This window comes from Enhydra lutris, unplaced genomic scaffold (assembly GCF_002288905.1).
Source record: "Enhydra lutris kenyoni isolate GAN:26980312 unplaced genomic scaffold, ASM228890v2 scaffoldscaffold11, whole genome shotgun sequence".
Classification (NCBI taxonomy): domain Eukaryota; kingdom Metazoa; phylum Chordata; class Mammalia; order Carnivora; family Mustelidae; genus Enhydra; species Enhydra lutris.
Window position 1 is genome coordinate 2,687,429 of NW_019154095.1, and position 16,885 is coordinate 2,704,313.

Below are 16,885 nucleotides of genomic sequence, written 5' to 3' on the forward strand. Positions count from 1 at the left end.
TTACACCAGCTAGAATGGCCAAAATTAACAAGACAGTAAACAACGTGTGTTGGAGGAAATGCAAGTTAGTACAGCCACTTTGGAAACAGTGTGGAGCTTCTTTAAAAAATTAAAAATAAAGCTACCCTATGACCCTGCAATTGCACTAGTGGGTATTTACCCCAAAGATACAGATGGAGTGAAAAGAAGGGCCATGTGTACCCCAATGTTCATAGCAGCAATGGCCATGGTCGCCAAACTGTGGAAAGAACCAAGATGCCTTCAACAGACGAATGGATAAGGAAGATGTGGTCCATATACACTATGGAGTATGATGCCTCCATCGGAAAGGATGAAGACCCAACTTTTGTAGCAACATGGACGGGACTGGAGGAGATGATGCTGAGTGAAATAAGTCAAGCAGAGAGAGTCTATTATCATATGGTTTCACTTATTTGTGGAGCATAAGGAATAACACGGAGGACATGGGGAGATGGAGAGGAGAAGGGAGTTGAGGGAAATCGGAAGGGGAGATGAACCATGAGGGATTATGGACTCTGAAAAACAATCTGAGTGTTTTGGAGGGGTGGGGGGGTGGGAAGCTGGGTGAGCCTGGTGGTGGGTATTAAGGAGGGCATGGATTGCATGGAGCACTGGGTGTGGTGCATAAACAATGAATTCTGGTACACTGAAAAGAAATTTTAAAAATTTTTAAAAAAGATCTCCCTTATTTTAGGTTTGCCTGAAATAGGAGAGTCTATTTCTATTACCATGCATTTACAATATCCGTACTTCTGGATTTTTTGCTGTTTCGTGGTGTTGTGAAGTCAGTAAGCAAAAACATGATTTCGCCCATTTAGCAGCACTGCTGGATCGTAAGTCTGAGAGCAGTGTCTTGCTCCACATACCAGCACCCCGAGAGGCAGTGTCTGTGCAAGCACATGGCCTCGTTTCCTTGATGGTGCTGCCGTATGAGGGCGGACCCTCACCGCCCTATGACCGCAAAGACTGCTTCCCATGATACGGTCTGTGCCGGTAGACCGAGTGTCCGGTGGCGTCTAGATCACCTCCTGCACTGCTCTGCATCTCCGTTCCTTGGATGAATCAATCCCCTCTGCAATGTGGAAACTCCTCCTGTCCCTCAGTGTGGCTTCCTCCATGGCACTGCCTCTACCAGCCCCTCCCGTTCCTGCCCTAACGTTCTCTCTGCTGCCGCTCATTCATCTCAGATTTTATCAAAGATATTTGGTATTTATCTTATTTATTCCTCTGATTATAAATTCCTGAAAAAAGAAGACTTGCATCCTATTAACCTTTACATCCTATGGCATATTTCCTGAGGAATTAAGTGAGTATCGTTAAATATTCAGAAATATAGACAGAAGTGCTTGTGGCTAGGGAGGGTATCGGGACATTTCTCCCCCAGCCACTGATGGTGCATACGTAACACGTGAAGATTAGCACGGGCTGTTTCCAACACTTTCCCTTCCCTGGTGTCCTACAGCCTACATTTTACATGGGAGATAGTATAGCCAAGATCATGGATAGGGGGCATGAACTTTCTGCTCTGACACCATCTTTGTGCTATAATGGAACTAAGCATTCCCATAATCAGCTATAAAAATATTTTACATGGATCTATCACAAAATGCCAGGCATTTGAAGAATACTTTCCCATTTTGTTCTCTAAGAACTGGAAAAAAAAATGTGATCTAACAATGTTATTTTGAATCATGTCATCTAGTCATTTTACCCATATGAATGTCACCATGACATTATACGTACAAAGAACTCATCTCCTCACAGGTCACTCTAATATAGCAAGGCAAACGTATTTCAAATACTAGCAAAACAATCTAATTCAAAAAACAGATCACGCACTTCTGTGTGAGAGACATCTCCATCTATCACTGACATCTCACATGCTACACATTAAAACGGTGGCAAAGTGGGGGAGATGATGTGTTATGATGTGTGAAATAATCTAAATGATGTAAATGTTATCAGAAGATTAATGTCGGTTTCTACCGCAGGAGACCTGTATTACAGACGCACCACCTCATCTAGTCTGTGTGCTCTCTGCTGGGTTCAGTGCAAACTACCACAGGGAAGATAAACAGAAGGAAATAATTAAGGGAGGATGGGGATCATCAGGCTTCCCTGATGGATTATGAGGCATGTGATGAGTAGACATGGGGTCAGCATTCTCGGTGCTGAATTCTCCAGCCCAGGGAGATGTGTAGTGTCTCGCAGCACAGATGGTGAATTAGAACAAGTCCTTGGTAATTTGTGGAGCCTGGGGAGACCCCAGTAGTAATATAACAATGGTAATTAAGTGTGGGCTAAACTTTATAAAAAAAATACTGTGGTGCACAGGGGCCTCCATTCGCCTGGAGTCTAGCCGCCACGATGTCTGCACACAGATTCGTCCAGCTGCCCTCACGGGATCCTGTCTCAAGGGTTCTGGCAGAGAATTCAGACCAGCAGGCTCCAACACAGCATGGTTCAGGCCGGGGATGTTTGGCAAAGAAAATCACCCTTCATCTCCTTAAACACAGCTCTCGTGTAGGTGGAGTCTCAGGCCTCACGCTGTAGAAGTGCTGCCCGTCCATGTGCTTAGCATTTCTGCTGCAAGGATCATCAGGGCAATCTGGCACGGGCTTCCCTGCTGGAAATCCCTGGAAATAACCACAGGGCTACAACTGGAAATATGGTCCATGGTCCATAGGAAATAGAAGCAACATCTCATTTCTAGTAACCATGAAAATCAATGAGCTACCTCACCCCCAGATTGGAAAAAAGCTCTCATCAAAGTATTCTGCATTATAATAACAAGCACCAGCCACAGGGACTCCGGTAAGCTCAGAGGCTACAGGATCCCATGTAAAAACCTACCAGGCCGGCAACGCCCCAACTCTTCTTTGCATTCTGGGGCAGAACTAACACGTCAACAAATAATTAAAGGGAAGGCATTTCTTATATTGGGTCTGAAAACTATTTTTCTGCACAGTGTTGGCTATTACAAACAAATTATGGAACTAGACATCACTAATGGCATTAGCAAGCCTGGTCCCTGCTTTTGGTAGATACATTTAATTAATTTTATTATTGTTTCTTTCCTTTCCTTTTTTTTTTTTTTTTTTCTCCTGTCCCTACCAACTGAGGCCTGATTAAAACTTAGAGATCTCAGTTCAGGTTCTTATGGCTGTTGTCAATCAGGCTGACACGTGTGTGTGTGTGTGTGTGTGTGTGTGTGTGTGTGTGTGTGTGTGTACAGAGAGAGAGAGAGAGAGAGAGAGAGAAAGAAAATGACCAAAATTTGTTTACTCCATCTTCATTCAATAGCATTTAAAATAGTTGAAAATAGCTTGTTACTTACTTCCTAACTTTTCTCTCTGCCACACTGATGATTAGGAGTCTTTCAAACATTCGTCAACTCTTAGGGTTACCAGACCCTTTACCTCGGGACCATGCCAACTGCTTGTCCCCACTTAAATTATTTCACTGAAGTGAAACCATCATTCTGGACGTGGGCTTCCTACACACGCAGAGAAGGAGGTGGATCCTGTTCATGAGGTCTGGTCATCTGCCTCTGGGACACCTGGGTGCCTATGAACCTTCTGTTATCCAAAACCCCAAGTCCTTCCCTGTATGCCAAGATTTCCCAATTTTCTTGCCATCATGTACATCAGAAGGTATCTATTTTTCACTTTGACTGAAATCTTCCATTAATTCCATTATTTCTGTATGTGAATTATCTATCATTCAAATTGAAAAGATCCTGAATATGCTGTTAATTATGTATTTTCACTCTCACAGCTAGTGAGTAATAATACTAGAGAGTATTATTATGCCCCTAGATCTGACCCAAGATATGAACAAAAGGCTTAGAATGGTCCAAAATGAGGGAGAAAACCAGACTACCAGAAACTTTCCAATGACTTCAACCCAATGATCAACACCGTTGTGGCTCGCCCCACCAGCAATTGTGAAAAGACAACGTGCAGCCCATGTTACACTTTCTCAACTGTAAGAGCCATCGTAGAAAATCATGATCTACACCTCACTGAGAATTTAGAAGCGCCATTTCTAAAGAGTATTTCTATCTAAGAGCGATGTCGGACCGGGATGGACCGAGGCTTGAACATTATTTTGTGAAACTGTATTAGCTCTTCATAAACGCACCACCAAAGATCTTCCGAACAGTCGAGTGGATGATCAGCTCGGTGCATCATCCAGTTAACAGAGCCACAGTTTCTGCCAGCTTGCTTCCTTCCTTTTCCCGTGAACACCACAGGAGACATTCCTCTAACTACAGTACTTCCTTTTACTAACGTCCCACAGGGGCACTGCCAGTGACTCAGCCACCACCCGGGTCCTCTCAGCCACTCCCCTGAAGCTCTCACGTGCTCTTGGACAGACTGCTTTCTCTGATTTCTGATCCTGATTTCTAACATAAGCGCATGCTCTAACCTTTGCGCACCAAAACAATTTTTGACACGGAAGACGGACGGAAGGGTTGGCTGAACTTTCTACCTTATGTGGGCCATCTGCTATTTTGATAGCAACCACAATGAGTGACTTTGGTTCTTATTTCAAACCTAACTTGCTCATGGTCCTTCTATTTTCATGGTCCTGGATCTTTTCAGAGTTCCCTGCTCATGCTGGGCCGTCTTTCACATCCGTGACCTTCACCTTGCTGCATTTGCTCACTGCCGCTGGGGCGTTGCGTGGCCAGCACACTGAGCTCCTTGGAGGACGTCTCCTGTACCCACCTGTGCTTCTGTGGGCAGTTTCCTATTTTCTCCTCATTGGAGCGATTTGTTTCTCAAAGTCAGAGTTTTGAGGGTTGTTTTGTTTAGGGGATGTCTCTTTTTTAAAGTTGAAGCCAGGGGATTATATCAATTATTTTCTGGATGTTTTGGAAAATATTCTTATTGGTTGCCTTCATTGTCATTATAAGTCATTTTCCCTGTCAAATGTACCCTTCTAGGGTCCAGAGGAACCTCAAGGTTATTATGTAAGGTCATTCTGCTTGGTAAAAAGCCAGATCCATCACCATAGGAAGGGACAAAGGAATAATTGAAATGACAAGAAATGGGAGAAAATACTGGCAAGACTGGTAAGTAAGAGGTGTGGGAGCAGCAGAGAATGGACAAGGTTAGCCATGTGTAACAACTAAGGCAGAAAACCCCCTTTGATGGTGGGTGCTTTGGGATGAGGTCTCTTCTAGTCCTGGGGCTCATTTAACTTCTAGTTGACCAGACAGTTCTACCTCAGTGGTCAGAATTATCCCATAGCCCATGGCCTCTTTTATTTCTTCTTGATTTTGAGGAATATAATTATTGGCAAAATAATACATCATATTTGCTGAAATATACTAGCTATATTCCCTAATGTTCAGAAGTGTGTGTTCTATGGTCAAACTGCCTAGGTTTAAATTCTATTTGTGATACTATTGATTTTACAATGTTGGACAAATTCCTCATTGTTCTAAGCTATTTCTTATCTATAAATAGGAGTGATAAGCACTCCCCATACCTTCAGTTGAAGATTCAATAAAACTGAAAAATGCATTGTACATTTTTCATCATCAATAAACAATATCATTGAAACTATTATATCCAAGTGAGGCATCTAGGTAATTTTTAGACTATGGTGGTATCCACTAGCTAGTTTATCTCGTTCCTGTGCCAGAGTAAGGATTGGTGCCTGGACTCCCTTGATCCGTCTGACCATTGTAGAATTTCCTCCAGTGCTGACTTTACGTCTGTTTTCCTATCTGTTTACCTCAGCTGTGTTTCTGTGGGTCCCAGGGACGTACGTTCTTCCTGAGCTACACTATGTTATCTACACATCGACAGTCTATGACTCGGGAAAGGAAACACGCTGCATGGCCGTGTTCCACGCACAGCCACCTCTCCTTCCATTGTGCTTTGCAGATACTGCATGATCACCGAAGGAAGGTTTGTGATGACCCGACATTGCTACTCACTTCAGGCATCTGATTAAGTGTCTGCCTCCAGCTCAGGTCATGATCCCAGGGTCCTGGTTTCGAGCCCCGCATCAGGCTCAGGCTCCTTGCTCATCAGGGAGTCTGCTTCTTCCCTCCTTCTGCTGCTCCCCCTGCTTGTGGTCTCCCTCCCTCCCTCCCTCTCTCTCAAATAAATAAATAAAAGCTTAAAAAAAAAAAGAAATTGCTCACTTCATGTCTCCAAGTCTCATTTTAACAATTCTGACAATATTTCAAAGCTTTTCGTTCAGGTTCTGTTTGTTAGGCGGTTCTGTGACCAGTGCTCTTGGCTGTTAGTACTGTTATTGGTTTGCGGCACGATGAACCATGCCCACGTGAGACAGTGAACTTCACTGACATGGGTGTGTTCTGACCACTCTACCGACCAGCCATCCTCCCGTCGCTCTCCCTCTCCTCCAGCCGCCCTGCTCCCTCAGGCACAGCAATATTAAAACCAGCCTACTAATAACTCTGCAATGAGCTCCAAGAGTGTGAGTGAAAGAGTCACATGTCTCTCACTTTGAATCAAAACCTAGAAATGATTATGCTTACTGAGGAAGACGTGAGGAAAGCCTTGATGGGCCAAAAGTGAGGCCTCTTGTGCTGAACATTTGGCCAAATAATGAATGCAAATGAAAATCCTTGAAGAAAATTAAAAACGCTACTCCAACGAGCATGCAAGTAATAATAATAAAGTGAAACAGCCTTATTATTGTTTTTACGGAAAAGGTTGAGTGATCTGGACAGAAGAGTAAAGCGGCCACAGTGTTCCCTTAAGCCAAAGCCTGATCCAGAACAAGGCCCGAATTCTCAGTTCTGTGAAGGCTGAGGCAGGCGGGGAAGCTGCAGAGGGAAAGTCTGAAGCCTGTGGAGCTTGGCTGGTGGGATTAAGGGAAGCAGCCATCGCCCTGACATGAAGGACCAGGTGAGGCCGCAGGTGCTCAAGGAGACGCGGCAGCAGGTCACCCAGGAGATCCAGCTCAGAGAACTCAGGAAGGCGGCCACACTCAACAACCAACTGCCAGTGTAGACCAAACAGCCTTCTGTCGGGAGACGACGCCATCTAGGACTTTCACAGCCAGAGACAAGTCAGTGCCCGGCTTCAGAGCTGCGAAGGACAGGCTGGCTCCCCTGTGAGGGGCTGACGCAGCTGGTGACCCTATGTGGAAGCCAGTGCCCACGTCCCATTCTGAAAATCCTAGGGCCCTTCAGCATCGCGCCCAGTCTACTCTGCCTGGGCCCTACAAATGGAACCACACGGCCTGGACGACGGTGCGTCTGTCTACAACACGGTTCACTGAATACGGTAAACCCACCGTTGGGGGCAAATGCTCAGAGAACAAGATTTCTTTCAAAACACTGCTGCTCGCTGACAATGCATCTGTCACCCAAGAGCTCTGATGGAGACGGACCGTGAGAGTAGCGTGGTTTTCATGCCGCTAATGCAGCGTCCATCCTGCAGCCCATGATCAAGGAGCCATTTCAACTTTCAAGTCTTCTTACTGAAGCAATGCATTTCGTAAGGTTACAGCTGCCGTAGATGGTGATTCCTCTCGTGGACTGGGCAAAGTAAAAACCTTCCAGAAACGATTCACCATTCTAGAGCCACTGAGAACATCTGTGGTTCATGGGAAGGGGTCAGAACATCAGCACAAAGAGGAGGTTGGAAGAAGGGAGTCCAACCCGATGGATGACTTTGAGGGTCCGAGACTTGGTGGAGGAGGGAACCACAGACGGGGCGGAAGGGGCCAGAGAATGTGCATCAGAAGAGGAGCCTGCAGACGGGACTGCACCGCTGTGCTCTCGGGGTCACACTCGAACAGACGAGGAGCTGCTTCTTGCGCAGGAGCACAGAAAGTGGGTTCTTGAGGTGGAATCCATTCCTGGTGAAGATGCTGGGAAGACTCTTGAAATGACGACCAAGGATTTAGAACATTCCATAAACGTAGCTGATAAACCAGCGGCAGGGTTTGAAGGTCTAACTCCAGTCTGAATGAAGTTCTACGGGGGGTAAAGGCTTTCAAACAGTATTTTATGCTACAGACAAACTGTGAAAGGAAGAGTCCATCAATGCAGCAAACTTCAATGTCCTTATTTTAAGAAATTGCCACAGCCATCCCAACTTAAGCATCCACACCCTGATCAGCCAGCAGCCACCAACACCGAGGCAAGACCCTCCACGAGCAAAAAGATGTCAAGTCACTGAAAGCTCAGGTGGTAGTTAGTGTTTTTGAGCAGGTAAGTTTTTTTTTTTTTAAGATTTTATTTATTTATTTTACAGACAGATCACAAGTAGCAGACAGGTGGGCAGAGGGGGCAGGGGGAAGCAGGCTCCCCACCTAGCAGAGAGCCGGATGCGGGGCCCCATCTCAGGACCCTGAGATCATGACCTGAGCCGAAGGCAGAGGCTTTAATCCACTGAGCCACCCAGGTGCCCCAGATAAGTATTTTTAAATTAAGGTATATGCTTTTTTTAGACAATGCTATTGTACATTAATAGACTATGGTACAGTGTAAACACAACTTCTATATGCACTGGGAAACCAAAACAATCATTAGGTCACTTTATTGTGATATTTGCTTTATCGTGGTGGTCTGGAACCAAATCCACAATATCTCCAAGGCAGGCCTATATTATGAATTAAACTTTCAAGTCCCAGTGGTAATTGTGAAAGCATATCTACTGACTTTTAAGCATCAGTACACTAAGTTTATTACCCATTCTACACTCACTGCTGCATAGAAAGACATGACGGTATCATATCTAATACTGTTTTAGTAGTTTTTCTTTAAGATTCTCTGCCTCTTCCAATTTCAATATTCCTTATATTCTGATCCAGGTTCTAGAATGCTAATTTTATACACTATTTTATATAGTATATATTTGCTCTTCATTTCCAGTTTAAATTCCTTCCAAACACTTCCTCTCCCAGAAGCTTCTTAGACATACTGCATCACACTAAAGCCACACTTTTGGGCACCCTGTCCCGGCCAACCATGCTGTATGTGCCCAACCTTTCTACCTCAAAGTCTGTAGTCAGAAGATCCCACAGAAAAGGTGAAGGCTTGTTTGGGATCAGACTCCAGCAGACCCCCTAATAGAACAGTTCCAGAAATTGGACGTGCCACTCAAAGTCCACAAGGCCACGATAACCCTCTTACTTAATGAGATTTTAGTCAGCAATACAGCCCTAATCAAATGTAAATTGTCATTGCTTTCCATCATCACAATCATAGCAGGAATGTAAAATTTTTAGATTACCTGCTTTCCTTCTATGGTGTTGATGTCACAGACAAGAACCGAGAAGACCTACCCCAGCTCAAGCTGCCTTGAAGAGGGTGGTATTCAATGAACAGACACCCCATAAGAATGTTTAGGGAGACAGACAATCTCTGAAGCATTAGCAACTCTGAACACAAAGCATCACACATAGTCCAAGGGGGTTCTGCAGTCCACAGAAAGCCACACTGACCACACCAACAAGAATATATGTGCATACACACAGAGGAATGCTAGCAGCTTCCATGGAGGGGTGACAGTGATTTCAAGAAAGCAGGTGCCATTTTTTGGATAACAGTGAGAAACTCCCTTTGCTGGTTTCCTCTGGAATTACTACTTTAGTTTCATTACCTCTGTTTTTTTTTTTTTCTCCCCAATTTTCCTGAGTATTTCTTCAAATCACCTCAAGTAAAAAGAACAGATCTTTACTATTCAAAATTTACTGGTCCTTGCTTTGGTCCTGAAGTGATTTCCAGCCCACAGAGAGTCAGAAGCTTAAACTTTCCAGCTTCTATAGCTTTTGAGTGATTACAAAATTACTGAGATCCCAGAAAGAAGTCGAAAGGGCGAAACGCAGTTAACATGTTTTACAAATTACTTGGAGACCTACAGGAGCATTATAAATTAGTATACTTGAAGCTGCCTATTCAACAATTTCCTTATGTTTATTCACAAAAGATTTTTCCAATGAATAAAATTTTCTACTCAATTTTTAAAAAACAAGCATGCATAAAATTTTCATCTTGGGGGAAAGGAAGAACCAGTTACTGTACACACGTTCCATTTGAAATAATTCATTGTACTTACGTTGACTGATCTTACTTTCACTTACTGACATCATTTTAAAAGTTTTAAAAGATAGAGTGCTTCGTATTTCTGAGTATCGTGTTTGTGTGTCCTAAAATCCTGGCGACATTAAGGGCAGTGATGCCCTCAGCACTTTGTAAAATAGTGTTTAAGGCACTTAAGGCAATATGTGACCTTCATTTATTGGTTGGATTAAAAAAAAAAAAATCCCTTTAGCTCCTTACAGAGGAAGTCCCGGGGTGAAGTGGAGTGTTAACACCAAAGGGAGGATTTAGTAGCTCAGTGGGAACATTTACAGCAAGAAGTATCATGCTTTGCCCAACTGTACTGAATTTTTAAGGCCTATGTGAATGAAAGACGTGCCAGAGGATAGATGAATTTACCCAGACATCGCGTTTCTGTGCCACTCCAGAGTCCGTTGGCTAAGCACTCTCTGACATGAGACCCCACAAGGGTGTAGCCCGTGTTGCACGTAAATATGGCTGTGGCCCCGTAGACCGTCAGTGTGCCAATCTTGTTACCGTTTGGGGGGAAGGAGAGGCTTCCACAGGAGATCACTGGAAGGAAAACAAAAAGTGAAAATTGTTTCAAGTCCACAGATTATTCTTTTGCTTAAAAATGACAAAATCAGGGGCGTGTGGGTGGTTCAGTCATTAAGCTGCTCCCTTCGGCTCCAGTCATGGTCCCAGGGTCCTGGGATCCAGCCCCGCATCGGGCTCTGCCCAGCAGGAAGCCTGCTTCTCCCTCTCCCACTCCCCTTCCTTCTGTTCCCTCTCTCGCTGTGTCTCTCTCTGTCAAATAAATACATAAAACCTTATAAATAAATAAATAAGACTGAATCTTTGGTAAAAATATTTATTAGGGACAGGGATATCTGCTTAGGGATGGTAGGTCAACCACATAGAAAGCTTAATTTTCCTTCTTACACCCTTGCAATGAAAATGTGAGCATTTAGAGTGGATTATAAAACTGTGTGGTGTATAGACATCATTTCACAAGGAGGCTGGTCAGACGTGTGGGTTGCCCACCCTCCCTCCTGTGTGCCCCAGGCGGGAGAACCGCCCAACAGTCACTGGACATGGGTGTGCAGGAATGAAGGAAAGAGAGTGGGCTTCCGCGGGCCAGCTAGCTGCTGCACAAAACTGAGTTTGCTTGCTCCAGTGGAAGGCCTCAGTTCACCGTTTCTTTCATTGACTCGCGTGATTCACCGGGATGGAGAGCTCCATAAAAATACGGACTGTGGGGACGCCTGGGTGGCTCAGTGGGCTAAAGCCTCTGCCTTCTGATAGGCTCATGATCCTGGGGTCTTGGGATCGAGCCCTGCATTAGGCTCTCTGTTCAGCGGGGAACCTGCTTCCTCCTCTCTCTGCCTGCCTCTCTGCCTACTTGTGATCTCTGTCTGTCAAATAAATAAAATCTTTAAAAAAATACTGACTTTGTGGCCATGTGGAGTCTCTCTTTATTTATTTCTTCCTTTTTTAAAAAATGATTTTATTTATTTATTTGACAGAGAGAGAAAGAGAGAGAGACCACAAGAGGGGGGATGGTCAGGGGGAGAAACTGGGTCCCTGCTGAGCAGGGAGCCCAATGTGGGACTCGATCCCAGAACTTTGGGATCATGACCTGACTGAGCCACCCAGGTGCCCCTGAGCCTTCCTGAAAATTAAAAAATACAAAATCCAGGCCTCCCGGAGTTGTAGCTGGGGGACCATGAGCCCTTCCCAGCAGGATCATTAACGGGGTCTACTTTCAAGCACAGGGTGATTGGGGGTGGGGAGGTACAGTCAATGGTCACCTTCATTGTTGATCCTCAAGGCACCACCCAACTCCCTGCACTCGGAACCTTGAAACGTTTGAGCACAAAAGGTCAGTGGAATCTCAGGGAAAGAAGAAACCACAAGGTCATCAAGGCCAACGGTTCTTCAGGGGCTTACGTGTGTCCCACACACCAAGAACCAAGGCATTGAAGGCCACTCTCAGAGGAGCACGGAGAGCTCCCACGGCACTCAGTGAGTCACCGTGCACAAGGGACTCAGAGCAATGGTGGCGTGTGGCCAACAATTCCTGAGTCCCTGTGAACAGCACAGATCAGAGAAGGTAAGATGGTGATTAAGAACAGATTCTGCTTTCAGGCTACTCAGGTTCAACGCCAGCTTTGCCAGGATCTCCTCCAATTCTGGGCTCTCATCAGCTTTTCTCCCCAGGGCTGACAGCAGCCCCTGCTGCCCAGAACCGGGCACCGGATTTGAAGAGAGGACACCGGCAAACAGCAAAGCAACGCCGTGCGTGGGACCAGGGCTCGGTCAGGGTTAGCCAGGGCAATGCAGACCTGGGACCCATCCTGTGAGCTGCATCAGTGGACCCCTTTACTGACTGTTCAAGTGAAGACGAGTTTGCGGGTGTGGCCTTCAGACCCATCTCCTGCACGGGGGCCGACCTCACTCTGAGGCGTCATAACCATACTTCCACTTCACACAGACACAGGCTGGTGGTGTGTGTTCCAGGGGGATTGCTCATCGGGATTTCCGACTGTTCAGCTCCAGAGTAGGTCATGATCAGAACGTTGCTGATTTACTGGTTTCTGGGGTCCCTGAACTCTTACAGGGTTACGTCTTATGCATTTAGTAACGTTGTTAACATGTGTGCTGTACCAGATGTTAATGAATTCCTATATAATTTATTCTTTTACATTTATTATGAACTTTTCATTAAGCCTTTCCCAAACATGCTATGAACTTCACCTTGAATTATGGTATTTAAAGATCCACGTGCAGTCACTTAGTATAACTGGACGGTATTTAGAAACTTCTGCAAGGGTCAGGAAAGTGTTGACTGGCAATGAGGTCTGAGCGCATGCCCTCAGAGGTCTCCACGCGCCTTCTGCGGATGCCTAGCAGCAAGGCTCACTCTGCCCTGCTTCTGCACCATTCTTTCTGCCTCTGTTAAAAATATCCTGGAACGCACATATTTTAGGTCTGTCCTCCACTAAGGTTCACTAGACTGTAAAGAAGAACTAATGGAGCAAACTTGTAGCTTTTCAGCAGCTGGATAATGGGGCTTCAGATGGCGCAGTTTCCGCTGGCAGCAAACCCGATACATTAATGAGGACGGCAGCACTAATTTGGAAAAGCTACCCTAATTGAACCGGAGAACTCCCTAACACACCCACCCACACACACACACACACACACACACGCACACGTTTGTCATACACCCAAGGTAATGCCTCATTTCCATGTTCTTTTCTCCCCACCAGTTTTCAAAATGAATAGTTTGCCTTTTTCCTTTCCATTAAAGACGTATTCACGCACACAGTCTAAAGCCCGTCCTCTGAGCTGTCAGAGTACGAATCGCACACAGAGGGAGTCCCACTGGAAAGCCCCGCCTGCCCCCCACTCTGCCCCGATATGCTGTCCATGCAGTGTTCCCTCACTTTCTCAGGAATGACAAGCCACCTGTCTCCGCTTCTCCCACCCAGGGAAACCTCCTTCCCCTTGACTTCAGTTCCAAGAGTACCTTCATATCGAAATCCCCAACTCTGAAAAAAAAAATCATATTGTGACACAAGGTTTTTCATGCCTGCAAGGCCAGCAGTCCTATCAGAAATATGGATATTATTAGCGAGTGGGGCAAAAAGCATAAGGTCAAGAGAAGGGACTTTCAACTACCTTCTCTCTGGAAAAGGCCTACACGCAGATGGACAGCAGACACAGGAGGTGGCGTGCATATGAATGGGGGGCTGCTTATCATGCAGAAAGGTCAAAGGATACGTGATCCTTTGTAAGTGTGTGAAGGCAGGCTGTGTAGACCACAGTCTGCGTTCACTGTATTAGGCCTGGAGAGAGGAAGCCAAGAAGCCTGGCTATGAGTCAACAAGAAGGCCTTGCTCGGAGTGAAAATATTCACACATGCCATCACCTGGTCCTGGGCTCGAGCGTGCCCCAAGAGTTATTTAATGTCAATCAGACAAGTACTTGTGAGTCCATTATGAGAAAATTCAACTTTAGGTTGCTCTGAATGGTCAACGTCCGCTCCAACATGGAAGGGAGGGAGAAGGTTCTTTCTGTAGTTTCCTAGGACAGATGGAACAGGCTGATGGACACATACTCCCTTGTGCTTGCTGTATGCGTGAATCCACTGGTAATGGAGGGGAAAAAGGCCAATAAAGAATTTATTTTAGAAACTTAATGATCACCCAGGTGCACCCCCAGTTACAAATGGGAGGTTACCAAAGACCCAACCGCCTACATCCTCATTTGATCCGGGTCTAATTTAACTCTTTAAATTAGCAGTTAGGAAGGAGCCACAGTCCAGAGTTCAGGCTGTGTTTTCTGAATATCTACAATATAATGAACTCCCAGTGTAAGGCTCTTTGTCTGTGAGTTGTGTGTAAAATTAAAAATGCAAAGATGGTTTCTTCTTGTTTCACAGATTTCTGTGATAAATATTTTTCTTTCTTTTCTTGGATTTTTTTTAAAGCAATAAGTCAAACAGAGAAATGCAACAAGAAGAAGTCAATAACCTCCCGCTTTGATGTGGTCCTTGTGTTAGGGAGATACACGGTAATTCTGGAGAAGGAACTTTAATCTGGTAATCTTGTCTCTTTAGGGGTAACCACTGGAAGTTGGTTCTCCTGAGACAGTGACTGCAAAGCTCACAGTTTCAAGGTGGGACTAGGTCTCCTGCTCTCTTCACCTGGGTTCGGTGTCAGGTAGCCTGGAGTTACAATAACACATCCCCTTCAAAAAGTGGTGACTAAATACTGCTTTCATACTTATTATGGATATTCTTAGAAGGCAGCCAAGGATTCCTTCATCTGGAGCTAATTGGGCAAGCAGAAGAGGACATCTCCAAGCCATTAAGCAAGGGGGTAACTGAAATAGTTAGGTCCAGGTGATCGCGTGGACAGCAACATTCTAAGAGGGACCACAGGCTAACAACATCACACATAAATACAATGTTAGCTCCTCAGTTACAGCAGAGATTGGAAAAACGACACACTTGAAAATTCTCTTGGTCTAGTTCCATTAGAATGTAGAGAGTGACTTGGTATTTCTTTTGTGACCAAGCTACTATAGAATGGCAAATCGGCCTTACAAATGTGTCATTTTAAATTAATTTTAAGTCAGAACTTAAGTAGCATTTGAACTTCTTGGGGCTTGTCAAGTACTTACTTAATTACAAAGTATTCTACTTCCAGGATTCATATCAGGTTTTTCTGAGTGTACATTGGCAAGGCAGGGAAATAGGAGATAAATGTAACTTATATGTATTTTAAATATAAAATAAAATTAAAATGTATTATGCCAAGAATGAACTAAAACATACCTTTACTTTTATTTTTTTATAGAACCCAGAAAATATTGCCTACATGTTAAGACTCTAAATTTTTTTCCTTTATTTTGGATAATAATTAGTCATTACTATTTGTAGAAATATGGTACATGGTAAGGTGTAATTATATCATTGTTATTTTAAACAAATGAACAATGATGTTTTCCATTTAAATTTGAATGAATTAATATAAACACATTAAAATAATTCTTGATTTGAATTTATGTTAAAAATTTTACAAAGGTCTTTGGGGTCTAATGGGAAGCACAGTTCAAAGATGGTACCCTGAGATTTCTGCCCCCTGGTATAAAATCCTCTCCCCTTGATGTAGGCAGAACCATGATGAGGTTATAAGTTTTCTTTGAGCTAATCAACATGGGATTATCTGTGGGGACTCACCCAGTGAAGGAGCCCTGAAAGGAACGGAGTCCTTCCTGGAGCCAGAGATTTGAATCACAGGAGGGCCTGGAGAGACGGGCAGTGCATTGGACAGAGCTACACATGGCCCCCTGGAGCTGAGGGCATTTCCTAGTCCACAATCAGCAACAGCGTGAGGACTCAGCTGTAAATTGCATGGACATGAATTCTATCAACAAACAAGTATGGCCCATCTTCCCCCAGTTCTGTCTCCAAATAAGGACACAGCCAACACCTTGATCTCAACCTTTAGCAGAAGACCCAGAAACTGTGACATAACAAATCTGTGTTGTTTTACATTGTGTTTGTAATGATTCCATGGCAACAGAGAATGAAGATAGGCCCTCAACAACGTTTAACATTATGAGGTGCTTGGGATGAAGGCTCTTGAGAACCACTACTGTCCAAGAGGCTGGGGTATATATTCCATAGAGACCTATAGAATGACGTTGTTGATGGAGTTTCTAGGCTTGTGTTCTCTGGAATCACTTCCAAAATATTTCAACCAAAGAGAGAACTGGGGAGGGGGAGGGAAAACTACTGAGATTTCAGATCACACCATAATTTGAACACAATGTTGGGCATTGTGATATCTCACTGATACATCAATGTTTTGGAAAAGAGAAGAACATCTTTGATCACCTCTTTGGGTAGTGTAAAACTTTAAAAAAAATCAGTATAGATAGAAATTAATTTAAAATATTCATATCAAGTATTTTTGGTGGGAAGAAAACAAAAAAAATTCAGTTTGGTCACAAAAATGATGATAGGCTTGGTGTCAACTTTCCCTACACACCGATAACATGAACAACATGATGCATACCCTTGGGCACACAGGTGGGTCTCTAACACCATTTTCCACCAAAAGGGCTCCTTGGAGAATGGTTGATTCCATGCTTAGGCAAGGAAAAAAAATCAGGATGAGCATGAAACATCCTGTCTTTATGCGAGAACGGGGACAACTTCAAAGATATCAGAGGGACAAGATGGAGTCAAGTAGAAGGGACTCAATATGGCCACGCTGTGATGATGTGATCTACCAACCTTGATAAAAA

The 16,885-nt window shown here is 44.3% G+C and overlaps 1 protein-coding gene across 1 annotated transcript in view; it reads right to left on the reverse strand.

The window, feature by feature from the left end:
* The window catches only part of LOC111144434 (CUB and Sushi multiple domains 1), a 1,720,260-nt gene that overhangs the window by 58,973 nt on the left and 1,644,402 nt on the right, over positions 1-16,885 (reverse strand). Inside the window, exon 51 of the mRNA XM_022498737.1 lies at positions 10,463-10,636. Coding sequence (XP_022354445.1) covers positions 10,463-10,636 — 174 coding nt within the window. The remainder of the gene's footprint in view (positions 1-10,462; positions 10,637-16,885) is intronic.